At 47.3% G+C, this 25,655-nt stretch overlaps 1 protein-coding gene across 6 annotated transcripts in view; it reads left to right on the top strand.

The window, feature by feature from the left end:
- Window positions 1–25,655, top strand: part of FGFR1 (fibroblast growth factor receptor 1) — a 108,835-nt gene that overhangs the window by 28,017 nt on the left and 55,163 nt on the right. For all 6 annotated transcript variants that reach the window (XM_053269687.1, XM_053269684.1, XM_053269689.1 and 3 more), the window contains exon 2: window positions 6,548–6,782. In XM_053269687.1, the coding sequence (XP_053125662.1) occupies window positions 6,692–6,782 (91 nt within the window). In that variant the 5' untranslated portion in view covers window positions 6,548–6,691. The remainder of the gene's footprint in view (window positions 1–6,547; window positions 6,783–25,655) is intronic.

The following is a 25,655-nucleotide window of genomic DNA, read 5'->3' as shown; positions in this document are numbered from 1 at the left end:
GGAAGGATTATTATGAAAGGGGACAGGCCCCCCCACCAGAGTTTTGTGCCACACCTGCTGCAGAGAGCTGCATCCTGCCAGGTAGACAGTTCTGACTCGGATGAACCAATGGTCTGACTCTGTAGAAGGCAGCCATCTGTGTTCATTTGTTAACTGAGCCTTTTTAGTGGTGACTCCCTTTATTGAGTAGGGGGAGAGCAACTGACCCTATCCATCCCCAACACAGCATTCCTCCAGTGGTTGCTTCAAGATGTCTATCTTATGTTTCTTTTTTATATTGTGAGCTCTTTGGGGACAGGGAGCTGTTCTTTTTTTTATTGTTGATTTCTATATAAACCGCTCTGGGAACATTTGCTGAAAAGCGGTATATAAATATTTGTCCTATTCATATATGAGCTGTTCCTTCATCCTCTGCCATCCATTCAGGCCAGGCTGTGCTTGCCCCGTGGTGAAGGGGCACATTTTCCATGCTGAAAGGTACTTTTATCGCTGCCGCTTAAAAATGTAAAAAAGATGCAAAGTGGCTGCAGATGGGATGGGGTAATTACTGGACTCCTGGTGCTATAAGGCCCCAGTTCTGGCCAAGGAGATTCCGTCGAGGAGGAGGTTCCATCGTCGCTGCCATGGCCTGCTAGGCTTCTGTGTATAGGGATGTAAAGGAATTTTCCATCACCGAAAGACTCGGGAAGTGGAACAGCCCAGACACAGTCAGGCCACTTGTATTGGAGATATATATTTACACTGTTGAGCTGTTCCATACAGGGTTCAGAATGTGCTGTGTTTGGTGATACTTTGGCAGATGGAGGGTTTTTTCATTAACCCCCCGCCCACCGGCCTCGCTCCTTTTAAAGTTTTATGCTATTCAGGAGCAAGTGTCTCTCTCTCTCTCTCTCTCTCTCTCTCTCTCTCTCTCTCTCTCTCTCTCTCTCTCTCTTCCTCCCTCTCCCACTCAAAAACTCACTCAAAAACTCTCTCTGTGCAGTTTGGCCTTCGGTCAGCTGCATGTTTTCCTGCTGACACCACTTCCAGCCTCTCCAGTGCCTCTTTTCTGCGTTGCCGAAAGGACGCCTCACAGCTAGTGACTCGTCCTTGGGATTCATGCTGGAAATATGAACCTGGCCTTTGGGGAAGCCAGGATGGGCTTCCCTCTGACGCTGTCCTGAGCCATCCTTGGGGGTGCATCAGGGGAGAAAAATGTACAACTTGATGCCAGCTCTCCAGTCCCTTCTCAGGGGATTTTCATTTTGTGACTCTCTCCCCTCCGTCCTCCCGGCCACACAAATGCGCGCTTTGCACATTTCAGCACTCTGCCCCCCGCCCTTTCCATGCAGCAAGTTCCTTCTAGGAAAGAGAAGAGCCAGGAAAATTCCCCACTAGGCTGTGTTTGGAGTAACATCGTACTTGATAAACAAAACCATTTGGGCAGCAGTTTCCCAAAATACCAGAGACTCATAAGCTAAGTATTTTGCTCTGTAGCAAAACTTCTAAATATGCATTTATCGCTTTTAAAAGGGCATTATCAGGGGCCACATCACTGCTAAAAATTAGGGATGTGCAGAAAATCCTTGGTTGGCTTGTTATCATACAAATCAAGCGTTGTCATGGGCAGCTATGCCCCCTTTGGCTGGCTGGGAGGAGGGAGATGGGAAAGAACACAAAAGGAGGGAATTATTCAAAGGGACTGGGAGGCACAGAGAGAGAGAGAGAGCCCTTATACTGTGCCTCTGTTGAAGAAGAGGAAACATCAGGAGAGGAGGAAGGAAGGTTTGATTTTATGGTGTACTTTTCTCAGCACAGAGCATACACATGTCATTCTGTTGCTGCTAGAACTATCTGGTTTTACTGGATCTCAGATTGACAAAGGCAGAACTTGGGTGCCTGCCTTGAACCTTCCTTGAACCTTCCTTGAGTAGTGGTTTGTTTTGTTTGTGAGATGGTGTTGTGGTGAGAAATAGACGGCAGGGGTCAAACTTTGGGGATTTGGGGGGAAGGTTAAAAATGTGTTAAAAACCACCCGCTTGCTCATTTCTTTTGTGGGTTGGGTGGTAGGTAGCACCCATCATGCCCTGCCACACAACCCACTTTGGTGTCCCTAGGAGCTACCCATGGGGAACATTGGGGTGTTTTGAGTTTCCCCATTGTTCCCTAGGGCCCAAACACTAATGTTTTGAGTTGTTTGGTTGAAACGGCTGGTTTGGCTGCTGTTCTGATGAAATGTTCTGGCCGTTTTGTGTTTTGTTTCGAGCTTGAAGCAGAATGCAAAACTCATTTTGTGCACGACCCTGCTAAAAGTCTAGTGTCAGCTTTTAACTGCTGGACTGGTACATAAATCCCAGTCATCATGACCTTTGATAACAAGATAACCAAGCAAGGCTTTTTCAGACATCCAACTGAGAAAATTATGGCTTTCGCCCACACAATTTTCCACCGTCCTTTTGCCCTTTAAAAGGATGCAACAAGGATCAGGACTTCCTTGAGTTAGCTGGCTGCAGTTCCTCTTCCTACCTTTGTCAGGAGAGTGCTGTGGAGCAGCAAGGGACAGGGCAGCAGCCCTTCTCTCTGCTTCTCTTGTGATGCAGAGAGAAGATGCATGGGTCCCTCAGGCAGATACCCTGGATTTGAGCCCCATGGCATCTTAGAGGGCAGGTAACTGTTGCTCTTTTGATACCCCACTGTTTTAAGTGGATGAGTGAAGTGTACCTACAATTTTAATCCATTTTTGCAAGGTCTCTCTTTTCTCCCTTCTCCTCTCATGCTCTGTGTTTAACCAGTTTCTTCTACTTCTGATCCTGGTTTGAAGGGATAGCAGAAACCATGGTTTTCAGGTCCAGATATAACAGCAAATTGTGGATAATATGAAATAGTTGATTAAAACCTAGTATGACAGTAGGGGGTTGGAGTGGAGAGGAATATCCTATGTTGACCAGAAATGTGGATTTTCTGGAAATGTTTGAATTGAAAATGTTTTTTTGTGTCTACTACTGCTTCTATCTTATATACTGCTTTTCAATCAAAGTCCTCAAAGATAGACACCAACAACAGCCACTGGAAGGATGCTGTGCTGGGGTTGAATAGGGCATCGACTTAGTCCAGCTAGAAAGCAACACCATAAAACCTTTATTAAGATCAAATAAAAACAAAAATACTGCACCATAGAAGGTCTTATGGCTATGGATTTATGCCTAATGGACTGTGTGCACTCTCAAGAGCCATTAGACTCTCAAGCCAAAATCTAGATGTGGCAAAAGAGAGAAGAGCTCTGCAACCCAAGAGACAGGAAGGAAACTTGTGCAGACAGAAATAACCCAAAATAGCGCTATTCCAGTGTTCCCTAGGAACATAGGAAGCTGCCATATACTGAGTCAGACCTTAAGTCCATCTAGCTCAGTATTGTCTACTCTCCACAGACTGGCAGCAGCTTCTCCAAGGTTGCAGGCAGGAGTCTCTCTCAGCTCTATCTTGGAGATGCTGCCCGGGAGGGAACTTGGAAGCTAGATGCTCTTCCCATAGTGGCTCCATCCCCTGAGGGGAAGATCTTATAGTGCTCACACTTCTTGTCTCCCATTTATATGCAACCAGGGCAGACCCTGCTTAGCTAAGGGGACAAGTCATGCTTGCTACCACAAGACCATCTCTCCTCTCCCTGTAACAGGGATTACCAAATGTTATAGACTACAATAACATTGTACTCAATGCAGCCCATCAAGAGCATCCAGAGAGGTCCATCTGCAGTTGCCACCAGTTCTTCTGGCGGCCACTCGGACAGGCCTTTCCTGTTGCCACCCAGAGGCTTTGGAATGCGCTCCCTGCTGAAATAAGAGCCTCCCCATCTCTGACAGCTTCTAAAAAGGTTCTTAAGACAGATTTTTTTTCCCCACCCAAGCTTTTAACTAAGATTGTGGTTTCAAACTATTTTCATTTCTGTCTTAGTTTTAGATTTTCAACTTGTAAACTGCCCAGTGATATGAGTTTGGGGCAGTGTACAAATATACTAACTAAATAAATAAAATACAACTCCCATCATCCCCAGCTGCAATGGCCTCTGGCTGGGGATAATGGAAGCTATAGTCAGCATCTGAGAATCCTTGTAACAGGGAACACTGCTCTATTCCCCACAGTAAGGAAGCAATATTATTTGCCAGATATCACACTGAGCAGTGATATTGCCGAGAGCAGAAGACTGCATGCCAACTGGCAACACGCAAAAGCAGGAGGTGTAGCTAAAATACACCATGTGTTTGCAACCAGCTATCGCAGCCCCACTAGTGAGGGAGAACCAAACGCTTGGGTGGGAATTGGACATGGCACCAGCATTTTTGTGTGGGATAGCATAAAAACTAGAGTCAACATTAGGGATGTGCATGGAACCGGTTCGGAAGCTCTTTATGGGCCTCCGAACCGGTTCGAACGGCGGGTGGTTCTACCGGTTCGACGGTGGGGTGTGTGCAGCTTTAAGGGTGGGAGAGGAATGCTAATTTGCATGTTGTGTGCTGGCGTGTCTGCTACTTCCGCAAAACGTCCACTACTTCCAGGAGGTATGATGCCGCCCCGATGGATGCTTAAGAAACCGAGTGCCAGCAGGGGAAATGCAGCAGGGAGGGGGGAGTGCATCCTCCCCCGCCCTTAAAGCTGCACACGCACATGCAGACATGCATGCACGCCGTCGAACCGGCCCCCGCAGGTTCCGTTAAAATCCCTAGTCAACATGTGTCAATCTTTCAAGTCAAATCCAAGAGAATGGAATCCAGCTTAAGCCAAGAAAATGAAAGCAGAAAACCCTTGGGCCAGTGGCGACCAAAGGAATGGAGGAAGCTGCTGTATATTGAGTCAGACCATTGGGTCCATCTAGCTCAGGATTGTCTACACTGACTGGCAGCAGCTCTCCAAGGTTTCAGGCAGGAGTCTTTCCCAGCCGTACTGGAGATACCAGGGACTGAATCTGGGACCTTCTGCATGCAAGCAGATGCTCTTCCACTGAGCTACAGCCCCAGCCCTGAAAACAGGAAAGGGAGATTGACTTAGTAAAAGCAGAGGACAGCCCTCACTGCAGCCGATGGGACCTTCCGATGAAATTTTCCCTTGGTATGTAAACCTTGTTTGGATAAGGAGGCTGATACAAGGAGCTTTATACTATAAAAAGTTTCAATATTTGTAGCTCCAACATTTTCTGAGTTATGATATGATCATACGGCAGATTAATTAAAGGGCTAACCATTCGAATCTCCTTTGTGCCAATGCTCTCTGTCTTCACTGAACAGGAGAGGGATCTTGGGGTTGTGGTGGACAGCTCGTTGAAGTGTCAACTCAATGTGCGGCAGCTGTGAAAAAGGCCAATTCCATGTTAGGGATCATTGGGAAGGGGATTGAAAATAAAACGGCTAATATTATAATGCCCTTATACAAAACTATGGTGCGGCCACACTTGGAGCACTGCGTACAATTCTGGTCACCTCATCTAAATTTCCAGTAGAACTGGAAAAGGTGCAGAAGAGGGCAACCAAGATGATCAGGGGCCTAGAGCACCTTCCTTATGGGGCAAGGCTACAACATCTGGGGCTTAGAAAAAAGACGACTGCGGGGAGGCATGATAGAGGTCTCTAAAATCATGCATGGTGTCGAGAAATTGGTTAGAGAGATTTCTCTCACACACACATTCTAACACTAGAACTAGGGGTCATCCCATAAAATTGGTTGCCAAGAAATTTAGGGCCAACAAACGGAAGTACTTTTTCACAAAACACATAATCAACTTGTGGAATTCTCTGCCACAAGATGTGGTGTTGGCTACTAGTTTGGATGGCTTTAAGAGGAGTTTGGCGGTATATAAGTATTTATTGTTGCAGATAATCTTAATGAGACACTTTTTAAAAAAATGAGCACCTCTGTGTCCTGTAAACGTCTGCACGTTGGTTGATGTGTGTTGCAGCCAGGAGGCCTATGAGAGAAGCGTCTGAGGGTGCCACGTGTCCAGGTTTAAAGTTTCTTGCTCCAGCCCTGCTGCTGTTCTTCAGGCAGAGTTCTCTCACTTGTAGTAGTGGTTCAGCAACTGGCTACCGTTTGGGATTTTGAAGGGAATAGGATACCTAGGGGAGGAGAGCTGGTGTGCTAGTGAGCATGAACTGTCCCCTTTGCTAAGCTGGGTCTGCGCTGCTTTGCATTTGGATGGGGGACTGCATGTGAGCATTGTAAGATGTATCCCTTAGGGGATGGGGCCATAACTCAGTGGTAGAGCATCTGGTTCAATCCCTGGCAGCATCTCCAGGTAGGGCTGGCAGAGACTCCTGCCTGAAACTTGGGAGAGCCGCTGCCGGTCAGGGCAGACCAGGCCTGCTCGAATTAGCCCTCTCCCAGCTGTTTTTGGACTTCAACTCCCATAATCCCCAGCCACCTTGGTCAATAGCCAGGGATTATGGGAGTTGTAGGCCAACATCTGCAGGAGGGCCGAAGCTGAGCAGCCCTGGTGTAGTCAGGGCTTCCTCTGTCCCTGTTGGAGACTATAGAATATTTGATTTCCTGTAGATTAATTCTGTTGTGTTCTAATCAACAGTGTTTGAAGCCCTGCGCCTTGAAGAGCTGACTGAGAAGAACAAGCGAGACCCGCATTCCTCTCCTGTTTGCAAACGGATACCCAAGCTCCGAGTCCTCATGGAGTCTGAGAGTGCAGTTGCCAACCAATAGCAGGAAAACTGGGATGTTTGCCTGGAAGTGCCTCATTCTTTGGGCTGTGCTGGTCACAGCCACGCTGTCCGTTGCAAGACCAGCTCAGACCTTGCCAGAGGAAGGTAGGAAAACTAGTTCTCCTTTGACCATTTTCATGCATAGGTTTGTTTCACCTGAGTGCTACTGTTGGTGGATTGAACCCAATGGCAGTTCCTTGCCAAGTGTGTATTCACAAGAATCATGTTGAACAGTACCCTCTCCAGGTGTGTTCAGCAATCAATGGGTGAGTTCTCGTGATCTGCACAATTGTGGTTTAATGGGCATCTGAAATTCACAGGGCACACTGCACATGTGTATGTAGTGTATCCACACAGAGTGTATTGTGAGAACCTGGAAATTACTTGGAATCTCCAGTGTGATGCCACGGGAAACCAAGTTTGTTAACCAAGATCTGAACTGAGTTTAACAATACTAGCTTAATCTTAGTTTTTTCTGCTGTGTGGATCTGAGATTCCAGATAATTCTGGGTTCTTATGACACACTTTGCGGGAGCGAACGCACCTCGGGAATCTCAGATGCCCATTCAATTAACATTGCATGGTTCATGAGAATGTGTCCATTATTTTGTTCCTCATACTGTGGTTAAAAATCTGTTTGAAAACCTAGTGGTTTCTGTTTGGGATCTAAATAACTGAGTGTGTTTCAAAGAGGGGGTTAACTAGCACACGTTGTGTGGGTTAACTAGCACACTTCACCACAATACTGAGAGATGTATCTCTTCTCTTCTCTTCCCCCCACCCAGCTGCCCTTTCTTTTATGCCCCTCTTCTGAAATGGGAGTTGGGACATGTAGCCATAAATTCTTTGATGAGGTTTGAAATTTCGGAAAGGAATTAGAGGGTTATTCAAATAATAATAATCAGCAAAGTTGTTTGCCTTTCGCACACTTATCCTATGCATAAAAGTGCATGAAATTACTGCGTGAAATTATCACAAAGGTTTATAAGCTGTCCTGAGAATGGAAACGTGGAGGGTATAAACCACTTCAGAACTTGAATCTTGTGCATGGTTGATCGAGGCTTCTCCCACACTGTATGAGTTGTTTTGGAGCTGTGGAATTTAGGTGTGTTGCTGTGACTTGAAGATCCCATTTCCATCTTTTGTTTTTCTTGCGATCGGTAGCTTCACATCTGGTTTGCAACAGCAGCTCCTCTTTGAAAGAGGCCTGGGTTGTGCAGGCTTGCCCGCTGGTGCTGGATTGAATTGTCGGAAGGCTGGTAGGGGGGATGCACTGAGATGGTTTGGGTTCCTTTTGTCAAGGCCAGACAGGGATGTAGAGGCCCAGGGCATGGTCTGAAGAAGGCGTGATAGAAATGTAGTAAAATATATCCAAATTGGAGAGATTTAGGGACGTTGGCTGCTGCCCAATGGAGTCAGACCATTGGTCCATCTAGCTCAGGGTTGACTACTCTGACTGTCAGCAGCTCTCCTACTTGGAGATGCTGCCAAGGGCCGAACCTGAGATCTTCTGCATGCAAGCATATGTTCTGCCACTGAGCTATAGCCACCTCCCCTAACGTGAATATTTTACAGCAAACAGCGCCCACATGTAGTCACCCATCCAAATGCAAACCAAGGTGAACCCTGCTTAGCAAAGGGGGTCATTCATGCTCGCAAGACCAGCTTCCCTCCCCAGTGGGCATTCATTAGCTGGGGAGGGGCTATAGCTTGGAGGTAAAGTAAAAGTAAAGTTGTGCCGTTGAGTCAGTGTTGACTTGTGGCGACCACAGAGCCTTGTGGTTGTCTTTGGTAGAATACAGGAGGGGTTGACCATTGCCTCCTCCCACACAGTATGAGATGATGCCTTTCAGCTTCTTCCTATATTGCTGCTGCCTGATATAGACGTTTCCCATAGTCTGGGAAACATACCAGTGGGCATTTGAATGAGCAACCTCTTGCTCCCTAGGCATGTTGAGTTAAATGATCTGGCTGATCTAAGTAAGAGTGGTTTGTTAATCACTGGTGTAGGTACTTAAGGCTCCCTGATGTTGCCTCCCTAGGCAACCTACTGCACAATTTATATTGTATGTCTCACTGAAAGAACTTGAATGTGCACTCTTGACTTGTCGATTTAAAACACAAGCCCCGGACGCCCTCAAAGGTGTGGTTTCAAAATTAGATGATTTGATTATAAACCACACATTTAATCCGCTGCCTAGCCTTCAAGTGTCTTGGGGAAACGACTTCCAACAGGAAATCAAAGACCAGGACTGGAAGAACATATGGAAATGGAAGTCAGTTACTTCCTCTTCAGCCCAAATTAAGGAGAACTTTCTCAACGTTTTCCATAGATGGTACCTGGCCCCAGTAAAAATAGCACATATCTCAAAAGGCTGCTCTCCGCTTTGCTGGAGTGGTTGCGGGCTGACGGGTAAGGTAAAGTGTGCCGTCGAGTCAGTGTCGACTCCTGGCAACCACAGAGCCCTGTGGTTGTCTTTGGTGGAATACAGGAGGGGTTTCCCATTGCCATCTCCCACACAGTGTGATTATCCCATGGATTATGTATTTTTATAATCTTATTATAATTATATATAACAGTGTGAGATGATGCCTTTCAGCACCTTCCTTTATCGCTGCTGCCCGATATAGGTGTTTCCCATAGTCTGGGAAACATACCAGCGGGGATTCGAACCGGCAACCTCTGGCTTTCTAGTCAAGTCATTTCCCCGCTTGTGCCATTAAGTGGCTACAAAGGGTACCTGTTTTCACCTCTAGTGGACCTGTTGTAGGGTCTCATCCTTTTGGACAGAGGTATTCATGGAGATGAGCAGGATTACAAACCAGAAAATAGGATTATGCCCCCAGCTTGCATTAGTAAATGTATTTTCTAGGGTCAATACAAATGTGACATCAAAAAAATTGTGAATATGGTATCTGCTGCCAGGTTCGCTATAGCCAAACCGTGGGGAAATCAAACCATGTTGATGGGTATCTAGTATAAGAACTTATGGCATATCACGATCTCAGAAAAGGTGACCCGTATAATTCGGTCCCATTCAGACCAGACTACAAGTAATGCTTTTTATATAATTTGGTCAGATTTTATTCTTTACACTAATCAAGAAACTTATGGTGGTTTTCCTACCTTAGGCAATATTAGATTTTGGATGGATTGATGAATCGGGATTTGTTGTATTTGGATTTGCTGTTTGTGTTTGGATCAATGTTGTTTAGCACTGTAAATTTGTTTTAATAAAGATTGTATATATGGAGAGGGAGGGAGAGATTTTAAAACATCAGTACACCACAAGGATTTAATTAAAACGAAGGACACATGATTCATCTGCATGAGCCCGAGCATTGTTTTGTGGTCCACAATTTTTTACTTTTATCTAAAACAGGCAAATCCAGGCAGGGCGGATGGCCTGTATGACTTCCACCAGGGCTGTGATTCTGCAGGAGAAATGCGTGCAGTCTCTCCCTAAGAATCCGTTTTCCTTTTGAAGGGGAAAAAATGCACATTTCTAGCCTTATGGCTTCGTGTGTTAGAATGTGTGTGGGACCATGGCTGGTACATTTCATGAACTGGGAAGAGCTTACTGGGCTCCGAAGGTAGAGCTGCTCTCACTTGTGTGCTGTGTTGTTGGTAGTGGTGGTAGTAGTAATAGTAGTAGTAAAGGTGAAGTATGCCATAGAGTCGGTGTCAACTCCTGGCAACCACAAAGCCGTGTGGTTGTCTTTGGTAGAATACAGGAGGGGTTGACCATTGCCATCTCCCACTTAGTATGAGATGATGCCTTTCAGCATCTTCCTATATCAATGCTGCCCGATAGAGGAGTTACCCATATGGTATGTTGGAAACATACCAGTGGGGATTCGAACCGGCAACTTCTGGCTTGCTAGTCAAGTCATTTCCCCGCTGCGCCATTAGTAGTAGTAGTATATACTATATACTAGTAGTATAGTATGTAGATATACTACTACTGGCTGACAGTAGTAGTAGTATACTCATATTGCAGGGATGCCCAACCTTGGGTCCCCAGATGTTGGACTACAGGTCCCATCATTCCCCACCCCAATGGCTGAAAAAGGTGATGGGAGTTGTAGTCCAACATCATCAGGGGACCCAAGATTGGGAATCCTTGCCATATTCCAAGTGGGGAGCGGAGGCGGAGTGGTCTCCCTCAAGTAGGCCTGCTCAACTTAGGCCCGCCCCCCAGCTGTGTTTGAACTACAACTCCCATCAGCCAGCGTGGTGTAGTGGTTAGAGTGCTGGATTAGGACTGGGGAGACCCGGGTTCAAATCCCCATTCAGCCATGATAATTGCTGGGTGACTCTGGGCCAGTCGCGTATCAGGCGTTCTGGAATTGCTGATCCAAAGGCTGGCGGAGTGAACGGTAATCTGTCTGACGCACAAGGCTTGGTTTGCACTTTGGTCTGCCTCCCATGCTTGTAGAGTGTCGGGTAGAGAGGTTTCCTTAGATGCTAGCTCAGCATGACGTGGATGCCCAGCTGTGTCCTGCTTTGGGGCAGACGGTTTGCATTAGCCTGTGTGTAGCCACAGCTTTTAGTCCACAATCCCATATGCAACAGGTTTGACAGCCGTGACATTTGAACTGGAGAGACCCTGTTGACACTTTGACTTTTTAGGGTCTAGCCTCTCGCGAGAGCTGCCACGCACGGGATTAGCCACGGGTACGCCTTAGAGATGTAAATATATAGATAAGACTCTCTGGGCCAGTCCACATGATTAAAGCAATGTCTGGTAAAGGAAAACCTGCGATCCCAGTGCTGTACACGACGCTGAGGAGCATTTTGTGAGAGCTGGGGAAGATCTGGCCTTCTCAGGTTGGCACCACACCAACCCAATGGGAGGAGAGCTATGAATTATCCCCTTTGCTAAGCTGGGTCTGCTTTGGTTTGCATGTGGATGACTGACCACAGGTGAGCACTGTCTGCTGTAAGATCATCCCCTTAATGGATGGAACTGTAGCTCAGTGGCAAAGCATTTCCTTGCATGCAGAAGGTCTCAGGTCCAATCCCTGGCAGCATCTCCAAGTTGGGCTGGGAGGGACTCCTGCCTGAAACCTTGGAGAGCTGCTGCCAGTCTGTGAAGACAGTACTGAGCTAGGTGGGCCAAGGGTCCAACTCAATACAGCTTCCTATGTTCTACCCTACCCAAGATCATTAATTTTAGATCTGAACTCTGGTTGTCAGTCCTGATTTTTAACCAGGTTCCCATGACACGCTCCATGGGAGCCTGCGCACTACTGGGATCTCAGGTTTTCTTGTATCAGGCATTGCCTGAATTGTGCGAACCAGCCCCTTATGACTATATAAAAACAATTATTTGGGTGGAATGGGATTGCCTAGACTTGTAGGCTAGAGGCATAGAATTCACAAGGCAGTGTCTTTTATTGGACTAATCCAGGGTTTTGCAAACTTTGGTCATCTGATGGTGCTGGACTACAACTCTCATCATCCCCTGCCACAAAGGCCTTTGCTCATTGTGGCAGGGGATAATGGGAGTTGTAGCCCAGTGCCATCAGAAGACCAAAGTTTGCAAAACGCTGGATTAGTCAGTTTCAAGACATTGCTGCAAACTTTCATCTGTGCTAGCCCCCTTGATCAAAGTGGACTACTATCTATCTGGATTCTTGAGGTTCCAATCTAAAGGTTTGGCTATTACTGGAGTGGCACCTCAAGAATCCAGATAAGCCAGGCATGTGAAAATAGAAGTTAATCTCTTGCGTGTGTAGCAGCGGTATGCATGATCAAACATGGATTTCTCACATACCTGTGTTGCCTGACTTCTAATCTAGGGAGAGCGCCGGTGTGTGTGTGTGTGTGTGTGTGTGTGTGTGTGTGTGTGTGCTTTTTAGAGCCTCCACAGTCCAGATAACCTAGGCATGTGAAAAACCAACATTTGATTCTAAGCACCACTGCTTATGCACACAAGATATTAACTTTAAAGAGAAGAAGAAAATGCTTGTGGCGGCATAATATAAGGCTGATGAGTCACACTCAGTCAATATAACTGGCTCTGTTTGCAACTGTATGTGGAAAGGGAAGGAAAGACATTATTGCTATAGGAGTAATATCCATGGTAAGTTGGGAAGCGTGCCAATAGCTGTTTTCCCTCTTAAGGCAAGTAGAAGCTTTAGGACTTGGGGCGATTCAGAGGGCAATTATTTCTCAGGACCACAGCCAGTGTTCTCTCTAATTTTTCTTCATCTGTGTGCAGAATGAGCAGTATCAAGGGAGTGTGTGTGCACCTGCATTCAGAGTGGGGCCCTCCTGATTCAACCTAAGCGGATATCAAAAAACGTGGGCATGTGCACATCTTAGAGGGAGCACTGGCCACAGCATGAGTGGAAAGGGTTAAAAAAATCTCCCTGCATCCTGTAGTCCTGGCCCTGATTAGGCCTCATTAGGCCACTCTTCATATTTTATGCAATGTATAGTTAGACCCTCTGCCAGAAGGTCATTCATTCTCAGTTCTGAAATCCATTTTGACTGGAGCTGCCAGGGATGGAGCCTAGGACCTTTTTGCATGCAAACCATGTGCTCTACCACTGAGCTTACAGCCCCCCTCCACGTAGTTTAGTTAATGAGGGCTTCATACAGAGTCCCGTTCTCGTCCTACGTAAGCCGCCGAGTGCATGATTCTGCTCTTCGTCAAGTCGTTTTCATCTCGTATTATTTTAAACCTCTCCAGCAAGTCAAAACCGGGAATGGGTTCTCCTCGTTGCCTTTTTACAGTTGCTGAAATTTTTGGAGGGGGTAAATCGGTGGTTAAAAGGAGAAGGCAGGAAGCTTCACAACTTCCCACCCCGCGAAAATGGCTTGCTGGGCTCACAAAGCCACTCTTTGTGAGAAAAGCGAACCTGCGGCAGCTTTATTTGGCTGCAGACCATCGCTCTTTCCTGACGTTTCTGGTGCCTCACCAAGACTCCTTCTGCTCTCCTGTCTTTGGCCGGAGCTGGTCAGATAGAGCTTTTCATCTCCCTGGCCAATTTCCAGGGAAGGAGGGCATCGAACAGAAGGAAAACTGTGCGTTGGGTCAGGTTATATTTTATTTCCCTACTTTTTCGATGGGCCTTTCTGCACATTATGTGGCAGCCGGCCTGGGCTTCCAGCTCAACAGGGAACTTCAGCCAGTCCTGGCTCTTCTGAGTATTCCTGCAGCCCTCTTCAAACATGGGCCTGGTTCACACAATCGTTTGCAGCTGGGTTTAAGTGCCCTCCCTGGCAGCATCTCCAAGATAGGGCCGAGAGAGATTCCTGCCTGCAACCTTGGAGAAGCCGCTGCCAGTCTGGGTAGACAATACTGAGCTAGATAGACCAATGGTCTGACTCAGTATGTGGTCTGACACACTATTTTGCTATCCCCAGCTGGTTGGGGGTTATGGGAGTTGTAGTCAACAATATCTGAGAATCCCAGTTAGCAGGGACGTTGGTTCGGATATCTGTATGTGTTTGTGTGTGAATAACTGTACCCTCATTCATATTAAAAGTGAGCCTGAAATGCAGGATTAAGACAAGGCATGTACTGCTCAACACAACATGTGGATAACTGTGCCTTAATACAGATCCGTATGTGAAATGCTAGATTTTGGAGTGGCAACAATCTGGAGACTTTGCAACTGGTTGTGTCCCCTGCTTTAAAAAAAAAAAAATCTAAATTCTGCACAAAGATCAGCTCAGTTCTGAGACCTGCATAAATGTATGCAAATTAAGGTATCTGTTGGTTCAGAATTCTTCCCTAAATGTTCACCTCTCTGTATTCTTCTGTTGATGGGAGGGCTTATGAAAAGCTATGTGAGCCTGCAGTTCACACCTGCTGCAAATCTGGTTCAAGCATTCCCTCATGTCCCTGAGGCATACATCCCTTTCAAGTGTTTTGTAATGCTAAGGCTAGAAACATGCTCTGGTTTTAGTTTGTTTTTGTTTTTTAAACTTAGCATTTCCTAGGAATCTTCTTGAGATACTGGATTCTGCATCTAGCAGTACATTCTGTGAGTTTTCTGTGCTTCTAGAGAATTGCAGATTACTTGCAACCCTAGATGCAAGGTTATCTGATAAGTATAAGTATAAGGCATCTGCTCTGGTAAGTATCTGATAAGGTAAAGTAAAGTGTGCTGTCAAGTCAGTTTCGACTCCTGACACCCACAGAGCCCTGTGATTGTCTTTGGTAGAATACAGGAGGGGTTTACCATTGCCTCCTCCCGCATAGTATGAGATGATGCCTTTCAGCATCTTCCAATATTGCTGCCCGATATAGTACCAGCGGGGATTCCAACCGGCAACCTTCTGCTTGTTAGTCAAGCATTTCCCTGCTGCGTCACTTAAGCGTGCTAGTCTATGGCATATTTCTTGACTGCTGGATCCTTTACTGTTGATCTTTTACTGTTGCCTGTCTGATAAGTAGGCAACAATAAAGGATCAACAGTAAAGGATCCAGCAGTCAAGAAATACGCTGCAGACTAGTACTTGGCAGGGTTGCGATGGAGGCCTTGGAAAGGATACTTAGATGCCGTGACATGTCTATACCTACAAAGATTAGAATCGTTTGGACCATAGTTTTTCCCGTGACACTTTATGGATGCGAAAGCTGGACTCTGAAGAAGCAAGATAGGAAAAATGTTGACACTTTTGAACTTTGGTGCTGGAGAAGACTTTTGAGGATACCATGGACAGCCAGGAAAACAAGCAAATGGATCATAGAACAAATCAATCCAGAATTTTCTCTCGAGGCACAAAGGACCAGGCTCAAACTATCATACTTCAGACACATTATGCGAAGACCCAGCTCCCTTGAGAAGTCCATAATGCTGGGGAAAGTGGAAGGAAAGAGAAGAAGAGGATGACCAGCAGCAAGGTGGATGGACTCAATCATGACAGCAATGAATGTACCACTGAGAGACCTGAAAGGCCAAGTTGAAGACAGATCGTCCTGGAGAGAATCTGTGTGGTTGCTAAGAGTTGACACCAACTTGACGGCACTCAATCAATCAATCAATCAATCAAAGGCAACACTTGCTTTTCATAGTCACAGATCCCTACCCACTGCAGTGCCCATCTTTTCTCCAACTTTCTCCATCTTTTCTTGCATGGGTTGTAATGTAGTTCCCCGACTAAAAGTTTCTACAGTACTACTCCTTGTATAGGAGGAGTGGGAAGTGCGTGAGGAGCAAGAACATTGTATGGCTTAGATTTGACAGGCTGATTTTAGAGTGTTAAACTCTTTCCAGTTACACATTTGGCTCTCCTAAGATTCTCTCTGTGACCAGGTTTGGCAGAGAATATCCTGTTTTTAAAAAACTTCTTGGCAGCCTTCTGTGTAACTCAGAAGTTTGCACCACCCCTCTGCAGTTTTTTCTCTCTGGTCCTAATTTTGTAGCTCTGAAGATGCGACTGGCCTCTGTCAACTTGAGTCATCCATTGGTGGGAAGGTGCGGGTAGGGAGAGAGAAGCATCAGCAGGGCCAAGAGCCAGTAAATATGCATCAGTTACTGATTTGTGTTTAATGCTGTGATTAATTACTGAGCTGCGGTCAGGAGAGAGATAGATGCAGAGGAGAGAAGCAGTTACTGAAAAGCCCAAAGGTCAGAGGTCGTGCTTAACAGCTGGGGCAATATTTTTACAACCCCCTTTTCCCGCCGGGGAGGTAGAGGTATCAGATTTATACTGTCCCCGTGCTCCTGGCTAAACTCTTGACAAGCAAAAGTTCCTCAGCCCTCTAATGTAGCTCCCTCTGTCCACATTGCAAAAGCAAAAAGGAGCACCATCATCACTCTTGCAGAATTGGAAAGGCAATCGCCTAGCTCAGGAGTTCCCAGATGTTGTTGGAATACAATCCCCATCATTACATAGGAAGATAGGAAGCTGCCCTAGATTTATTATTTATTGTTTATTTATGATTGAATTTATATACCACTTAATATGAACTCTCTAGGCGGTGTACAGAACTAAAAACATAATCCAAATATAAAATTCATAAAATGATAAAAATCATAATAGATAAAACACATTAAAATTTAAAAATTAGATTAATTATTGAGTCAGGCCCTTGGTCCATCTAGCTCACTATTGTCTACACTGACTAGCAGCTGCTCTCCGAAGTTAAAGGCAGAAGTCTCTACCTGGAGAGACTGCCAGGGATTGAACCTGGGACCTTCTGCATGCAAAGGAGATGCTCTTCGACTGAGCTACAGCCCCATCCCCTAAGGGGAATACCTTACAGCATTCACATGTAGTCTCCCACCCAAATGCAAACCAAGGAAGACTCTGCTTAGCAAAAGGGACCATTCACGCTCATTACCACAAGACCAGCTCTCCACTGCTTTGTTGGCATTAGAATATTGTCACCCTAAATAGAATGCGATTCAGATATGTGATTGTGTTTGTATTTTTGGTGCATTCCTTAATTGTTGTGATGCCACACTTTTTTGAGGGGGACTCTTCTTTTTCTTCCCTTTGTTTGGCATGGTTTCAACAGGCTGTGTGCAGACTTGTGCCAGCTGGTGTCTGTGGCCAGGTAGGCAGCTGTGGCAGGGGTGAGTAACGTTTACAGTCCATGCAGAGTAAATATTTCTCCTGGATTGGAAACGTGTGAGACGATGCAGTGTGTTGCAATCTGTTCCCTGTCAGCAAGTTGATTCTCTGCTGGATCCAGTGTCTGACTAACCCTCTTCCCCAGATCTCTCAGATTTTTATTGCAAGTCATTAAGGCAGGGCTTCTCAGACCCAGGTCCCCAGTTGTTGCTGGACTACAACTCCCATACTCCATCACACACACACACACACACACACACACCACTTTTCATCCAAAAAGGTTATCAAAGTGGTTTACATAGCAAAATGAGAAAATAAATACAGCATTTCAGGCAAAGGTTCTACAGAAAAAAGAACGGAAACATTACACTTTCTTATTGCTTGATTCGGTTCTAGCATGAAATGAATGAGACCCTGCCAAATAGCTGGAAGTTTCCATATTTTATGTGCAGAACTCTCCCTGAGTTGTATAAATGGCGATGCTGTTCACGAGTGTAACATGCCAGACTTTTCTCAACCACTCCTTCGTTGTTGGTTTTTCTTTTTCCTTCCATTGTTGGGCTCTTAAGACTTCTTCCATTGCTATATGATTATACTGTACTACAACCCCCAACTTCACTTGTGGCAAACTTGGCCTGACGAAGTGTTCACATGCAGCTGCCCTGTCCTGCCTTTTTTGTGATCCTTGCTAATGGGATCTTGTAGCTGTCTCTGGGGATTATCTAAGGCCGACACAGGATACCAAACTGAGGTATAACATGGACTCTCTTAGCATTGCTTTAAATCAGAGGTTCCCAACCTTGGGTTTCCAGATGATGCTGGACTAAAACTCCCATCATCCCCAGCCACAATGGCTGAAGGCTGGGGGTGATTGCAGTTGTAGTCTACATAAGAACATCCCTTCTGGATCAGGCCTAAGGACCATCCAGTCCAGCTTCCTACCCTCTCTCCTGCTGTTGCTCCCCTGCAACTGGCATTTAGAGGCATCTTGCCTCTTGAGTCTGAAAGTAGCTTGTAGCCACTAATGAGAGCCACCTAATGGGAAAAAACTTGCCTAGTGAACAAGAGGTTGCTGGTTCGAATCCCTGCTGGTATGTTTCTCAGACTATGGGAAACACCTATATCGGGCAGCAGTGATCTAGGAAGATGTGGGAAGGCATCATCTTATACTGTGTGGGAGGTAGCAATGGTAAACCCCTCCTGTATTCTACCAAAGACAACCACAGGGCTCTGTGGCCGCAAGAGTAGACCTTGCCTTGAAGGCACAACTTTACTTTTACCCCTGGCTCTAGAGTTGCGAGAGGAAGAAAAACCTCTTTCTGTCCGCTCTCTCACCACCTCATCCATCCATAAGTTTTAAAAACCTATACCATGTCTCCCCTTAGTCCTACTTTTTTTCCCCTTCCCTAAAAAGTCCCAGATTGTGTTTCCTTGCCTCATAAGGAAGGTGCTCTGGGCCATCTGGGGTGCCAAAGCGGACAACCCTTGCTCTCTGCCCTCCCTTGGTGACGTCCCCAATCTGGTCTGAGCCCCTGGCCGCCCTTGAGCACAGAACCCCTCTGGTTGTCAAACCTCTCCGGTGTCAAACCGCTTCCCTTCATTAATGTTTGGCAGAGGCTGGAGTTTGCAAACCAGACTGCAGTCTGGAACATATCCAGGTTATGATGGCGGGGGGGGGGGATTGTTTTTAGGGGGAATGGAGGGAAGGACCCCCCCACGGGAAGAGTCCAGCCACCAGAGCTGTTTGCAATAACCAGAAACAGAAGTTTGTGTGCACGCGCGGGCGGACAGGAGCGCATGCATGCAGGAGACGATTTGGGGGGTGGGAGTTTGGATAGCACCGTCCGCTGTCCCTCCCCAGCATGCAAACAGATCATAGCAGGCCTTGGGGAAAGGCCAACGAGGTGGGGCGGGGAATAAACTCTTTCTCTCCTCCCCCCCCACCCCATAGAAAGAGGCCAATCCCCCAGAGGCCCCCAGTAAGCACTTCCTGTTGGGATTAGCGGAGCTGTTGGGCATGTGTGTGCTTTTTCTTCAGGAAATACCTTTAGTAAGCCCTGGTGGGGTCTCCATGGCAACGGGCGAGAGGACCTGCTGATCTCAGCCATTCAGGGCTTTATTGTTCCCTGCATCTCTTTGTTGGCTGCATTATTGCAGCCGCCCTGGCAAATAACAGCAGTTTGCACTGTTTTGTGAGGGCCTTGAATGCAGGGGTTTTTACATTCAGATGGCCCAGTCTGGCACAGGGCCATTGGCATGCAAAAAAAAACAAAAAAAAAAAAACCCTTTCCCCCCTGAAAGTGCCTGTATTCAAGCCCTGGCTGAATACCAGAAGACGAAAGGTTAATCTGTGCTGCTTCTACACACACATATACACACTCACTCTACTACTGCCAAACTCTGCTGTCTCACTCTTTTCACCTGGAGCTGGGTCTGGGCTGGAGGGAAAGGCCTCCCCCCCCCCCCCCGGCTCTGGAATTATCATCTTCTCTTCCCCTTCTGCCCGGCGGCCTCCCCAGATCCTTGGAAACTTCATGACAGCTCTAAGAACCCGTTGAGTTTTGCCATCTGGCCCGGCCTTGCCAGACTAAACTCCGGGTTTAATTCCGTTTTCAAAGCTTCAGTAAAAACTCGCCCACAGCCCGGCAAAAGAGCGTTTGGACGTTACATCATCCTTGTAATTCTTCTGCTTGTTTCAAAACCATTATGTAATGTTCCTGGCAGGAGCAGCCGCTCACAGGCTCTTGGGGTGCCCCAGCACACTCCAGCGGGTCCCGGGCTGAGAAGCTCGTGTTACAGCCTCAGGCACAGGGTATTAAGAGACACTCTCCTCCAAATCCCTGGAGGGACGCAGCGTGGATGTGGTTTTGTGGTTCCCATCAATCATCTCCGTTTCAGGTTTTTGTGGGGGGGGGGGGGGGGGTTGGTCGTCGTCACTGAAGTATGCGTGTGCCGAGACTGCATGCAACGGACTGCTTGCTCGTCCTGGGGTGAGTTTACAGAAGCCTTCAGTTTCTATAGATCAACGAGAACAAATGTTTATATACCGCTTTTCAACAAACATTTCTAAAGCGGTTTACACAGAGAAATAATAAATAAAAATAAGATGGAGCCCTGTCCCCAAACGGCTCACAGTCTAAGAGATATGTAAGACAGACACCAGCAACAGTCACTGGAGAGATTGTGCTGGGGGTGGATAGGGCCAGTTACTCCCTCACTGCTAAATAAAGAAAAAATTGTAGGTTCAACAATAGCTGGAGAACCACCTATGATCTACACCGTGTATTGGTTCTCAAGCTTGGTTCCCCAAGTACTGTTGATCACAACTCCCATCATCTTCAGCAGTGTTCCCTATAACAGGAATTTCCAAATGTTGTTGACTACAACTCCCATCATCCCCAAATACAGTGGCCTTCTGTTGGGGGTGATGTAAATTTGTAGTCATCAACATCTGAGAATCCTTGATACAGGAGACACTGATCCCACAGCCACAAAGGCCATTGTGGTTGGGGATGATGGGAGTTGTAGTCGAACACAATCTGGACACCCCAGCAGTGTTCCCTCTAAGTTGTGCGCACATGCACATGCTCAGAAGCTTTGTTGATGTCCGCTCGGTTAGTTTTAGTTCCCACTCAAGTTGAATCAGCAAGGTCACATTTTGAAGGCACATGTGCACACACTGTCTTGATACTCCCACTCAGAACAAAACTCATTTTGCACCCAGATGTAAAATATTAGATGGGACACTAGACCCTAGTTGGGAGGAGAGTTGGTCTTGTGGTAGCAAGCATGACTTGTCCCCTCTGCTAAGCAGGGTCAGCCCTGGATGCATGTGAATGGGAGATTACATGCGTGAGCACTGTAAGATAATTCCCCTTATGGGATGGGGCTGCATCTGAGACTCAAATTTCCCTCCCTGGCAGCATCTCCAAGATAGAGCTGAGGGAGATTCCTGCCTGCAACCTTGGAGAAGTTGCTGCCGGTCTGTGTAGACAATCCTGTGTAGACCAGGATTACAGTCCTGGTCTACACAGTGCTGCCCAATCCTGCCAGTCTGTGTAGACAATCGGTATATGGCAGCTTCCTATGTTCCTAACCCCTGCTAGGGCACTGGGGCAAACCTTTCAAGCTTCATCAACACAGGGACTGGCTTTGTGTCTTAAAACACACCCACGGTATCCCTGCAGGATAATCTTGTAAACCTCCTAGAGCTCCACTCGTGATTAAAAAATAAACTGCCTAGAGATAATTGGTTTAGGTGGCGTAAACATGTAGCAAATAATCTGCCAAGCTGTCTTTCAGGGAAGGTTGTTCCTCTGTTAGTTTTCTTTGAGGAAGCCTTTTTAAGCTTCCAAGGAGAGGACCCTGGGATTTCCAGGAATGCATTGGGACATTCGCCTTGAGTTAGACTAGTTGAGTACCACAATCTCTTTGGGTATCCCTGTGGTCTCTTAAAGAACATGTAGATACGTCCAAAGTGCATCACTTACATTGGCTCAGTAGCAGTTGCAACAACCATAAAAGGAAGACCAGTAGTAGTTGTACAGTGTTCTTATCCTGGTAGGATGAGTGCCAAAGGCATGGGTAGGAAATCCTCAAGATTTATCTTATCTGAGCAATGTTCTTTTGTTGCATTGTTTAAAAGTATTTGCATCTTCCTATTCATGCTTTGGGTTTGTCTTTTTAAGGTAAAGTGTGTCAAGTCGATTTCGACTCCTGGAGCCCACAGAGCCCAGTGGTTTTCCTTGGTAGAATACAGGAGGGGTTGACCATTGCTTCCTCCCGCGCAGTTTGAGATGATGCCTTTCAGCATCTTCCTAGATCGCTGCTGCCCGATAGAGGTGTTTCCCATAGTCTGAGAAACTTACCAGCAGGGATTCGAACCAGCAACCTTTTGCTCACTAGGCAAGTCATTTCTCCGCTGCTCCATTAGGTGGCTGTGTGCAGTGTACAGAGGTACAAATCTGCATGTAGGTACAGATATTCCTGAGTTAGGTTGAGCAGTGGTACATTTCCTGACTGTATCCTACATTTCAGGGGGCCTGGATCCAGGTTTGCTTCCCTTCACACACATGCACCCCTCCCCGCCCGTACATACAGCAGGCCTTAGCACATTTTCTTTGGATCTAGGAGTCAACCCAAAAATCTAGGAGCCAGACAGGAAACTTCACAAAATTGGTCGACTTAGTGATGGATATTATAGAGGGGGAACATAAACGGGCTTTTTAAAAAAGCAGTAACAGAATAGAAACATGGCTTGCCTGAGACAAATAAAGATTTTATTAAATAACTTTACCTTTGAATATCCTCGTCTAGCCACCACGGTTAAATTTCTAGTTGCCATGGCTCCCTGAAGCCTTGAATTTGTCAAGCTCAGGTGTCTTCTTCTGAACACATGCCGAACATAATGTCTGAATAGGTTTTGTGTCTGAGCCTAACTTGCCTTGGGGTGCTTGTGAGGACGGGAGGAGGAAAAAAAGCACATGGGCAACCCTTGGTGGAAGGGCAGGAAATAAACTGGGAGGGCTGGTCTTGTGGTAACGAGCATGGATTGTCCCCTTTACGAAGCAGAGTCTGCCTTGGTTTGCATTTGGATGGGGCTGCACATGTCTGCTTTAAGATATTACCCTTAGATGGGGCTGTACCTCAGTGGTAGAGCATCTGCTTTGCATGTGGAAGGTCCCAGGTTCAATCCCTGGCAGCATCTCCAGGTCAGGCTGGGAGAGACTCCTGCCTACAACCTGGGAGAAGCCACTGCCAGTCAATGCAGACAATCCTGAGCATGATGGACTATGGTCTGACTCAGTATATAGCAGCTTCCTATGTTCCTAATGCAATCCATAATGATAAATAATGGCATTTAAGAACAGCCACAGATGATTAAGAAATGGTCACTGACCTGGGGCTTCCCGTGTGAGCCTCTGGGAATGAGGGAGGAGGCCCAGCCTTTGGCTAGTGTTATGGTAATTTGGCTAGTGTTATGGTAATTTCCTGATGCAAATGTCAGTGATTACCAGAGGCTCCATTAAAGCCTGAAGTTTTCTCAGAGGGCTGGGACTGCCCCAGGCGGCTCTTAAAGAGACTCTCTGCACAATAGAAACCAATACAAAGGACCAGGGAGATCATCTGGCTTATTAAACATTTGTTAGAAGTGGGGAGGGGGTGTAGGGGGGAGAAGGAAGGCTGGTGGAGCTTCTCGCCACCAGTTGGCTGGGCCCTGCTCCGGAGAGGAGATGCACCTGGCCGCCGCCTTAAGTTACAAAGCAGCCAGGGGGTTATGAAAGAGACATTTGAGCCTGACAGAGCCCAGCGATCAAACGGGCTCCCCTTAATTAACATGCGCCAGCGAAAAAGTGGCAGCAGCAGCAGCGCTCCTGTGTTGGGCCTGTCTCGGGGGAGTCGGGGTGGGGGGGATCCGTGGGAAGAAGAGTTTTTGTGGGTTTGCAACTAGCTTGCTCTCATGCCATCCCTAGGCCTCCTCGACCAGCGCCTTGGAATATCTGGGTGTGGTTCCGCTCAGGGATAGGTTGGTGTTTGCTCCACGCTCAGCAAAGCGGAAGCAGGCCCATCTCCTAGGGAGGGGTTCCCAGTCTTGCCCCCCCCATGTAGCGCATATGAAGCTGCCATATACTGAGTCAGACCATTGGTCCATTAGCTCAGTACACAAGAGATGCACCACTGCAATCCTTCAGCTGTTTTTGGACTGGGTAAAGTCCAAGTCGGTGTCGACTCCTGGTGACCACAGAGCCCGGTGGTTGTCTTTGGTAGAATACAGGAGGGGTTTGCCGTTGCCTCCTTCCGCATAGTATGAGATGATGCATTTCAGCATCTTCCTAGATCGCTGCTGCCCGATATGGGCGTTTTCCATAGTCTGGGAAACATACCAGCAGGGATTTGAACCGGCAGCCTCTGGCTTGCTAGTCAAGTCATTTTCCCCAGCGACAGTGGTGAATAGTCAGAGATTATGGGAGTTGTAGTCTTGACATCTGCAGGAGGGCTGAAGTTATGCAGCCCTGGTTTACACTGAGCCAGGGGTCATCCCATGAAACTGATGGCCCAGAAATTTAGGACCAACTCAAGGAAGTACTTGTTGACACCATGCGTGGTTAATCTGTGGAATTCTCTGCCACAAGATATGGTGATGGCCACTAGCTTGGAGGACCTTTAAAAGGGGTTTAAAAATCCATGGAGAACAAGTCTATCAGTGGTTATAGTCCACCACCAGCCTCAGAGGGGAGCAAGAGCTGGAGAGAGGGCGTGCCTTCACCTCTTGCCTGTGGGCTTCTCAGGGGCATCTGGTGGGCCACTGTGGGAAACAGGATGCTGGATTAGAAGAGGCCTTGGGCCTGATCCAGCAAGGCTGTTCTTGCAGTTGCTGTCCAGCGTTTCAGACCTATCTTCAGGAATCTCTCAGCCCTACCTGGAGAAGCCAGGGAGTGAACCGGGGACATGTTCAGTGTTCTCTCTAATTTTTTTTCATCTGTGTGCAGAATGAGTTTTGTTCTGGGCGGCAGTCTCAAGGCAGTATGCGCATGCACACATGCAGGCCGAGTGGGGCCTTCCCAATTCCACCTGAGTGGGAATCAAAAATTAAATGAGTGGACATTAAAAAAAAAGGTGTGAGTGCACACAGACACGCACGCCTTAGAGGGAGCACTGGGCACGTTGCATGCCGAGCAGACGCTCTTTTACTGAGCTGTGGCCGTAAGTCGGGGGAGTGGAGAGAGATCCAGGGATGTGCATGCTCCTGTGAATTCCGGCCGCCGCTTTGTTAACCCTGGGCTGCCTTCCTGTTGCTAAGATTTGCGGTGGGGGGCAGGGGCTCTGCCTTGGAAGCGCAAATCAATTTCGGACACCTCGAGGCCCCGCCCTCTAGCCCAGATTGTCTCGTCTCCCCTTTCCCAGAGGGGCTGGCTGAGCTGGCTATGGTCATTAGCCTGTGAATGCCTCCCGTCCCTGTTCCCACCGAGCCTCTTCACCAGCCTGCGCGCTGGGTTACCAAAGGCCAGCGGCCTGCCGTTGCCCTCTGACTTCCTCCTCTCATCAGCTGGGGCTGCGGGAGAGGTGCTGTCCATCACCGGCAGAAAAACATCCCTGAACTTTGAGCTTCCATTGGTCATGGCAGCTTAAAGCAGAACGGCGCAGGGGACGGGAGCTCTATTGACTTGGCGGCGAGAGCCCGGCGGCTTCAGTGCTCCGTCCTCCGTTCCAGACCCTTGGAGACGAAAGGCAGTTGGGAGGTTTGCCAGTGGAAGGAAGCTCCCAGGCAGTGTTGGGTGTTCAGGGGGGGCCAAGTGGTGGTGCTCGCGGAAGAGACCTTGGCGTGTTAGCTTAGAACAGGGATGGGCCTTCTGTCCTCATAGGAACAGAGGAAGCTGCCATATACTGAGTCAGACCCTTGGTCCATCTGGCTCAGTATTGTCTGCACAGACTGGCAG

The sequence above is a fragment of the Hemicordylus capensis genome, chromosome 8 (genome assembly GCF_027244095.1).
Source record: "Hemicordylus capensis ecotype Gifberg chromosome 8, rHemCap1.1.pri, whole genome shotgun sequence".
Lineage (NCBI taxonomy): Eukaryota > Metazoa > Chordata > Lepidosauria > Squamata > Cordylidae > Hemicordylus > Hemicordylus capensis.
The sequence above is the reverse complement of the archived record's forward strand: the minus strand, read 5'-3'. Positions and strand labels throughout refer to the sequence as shown.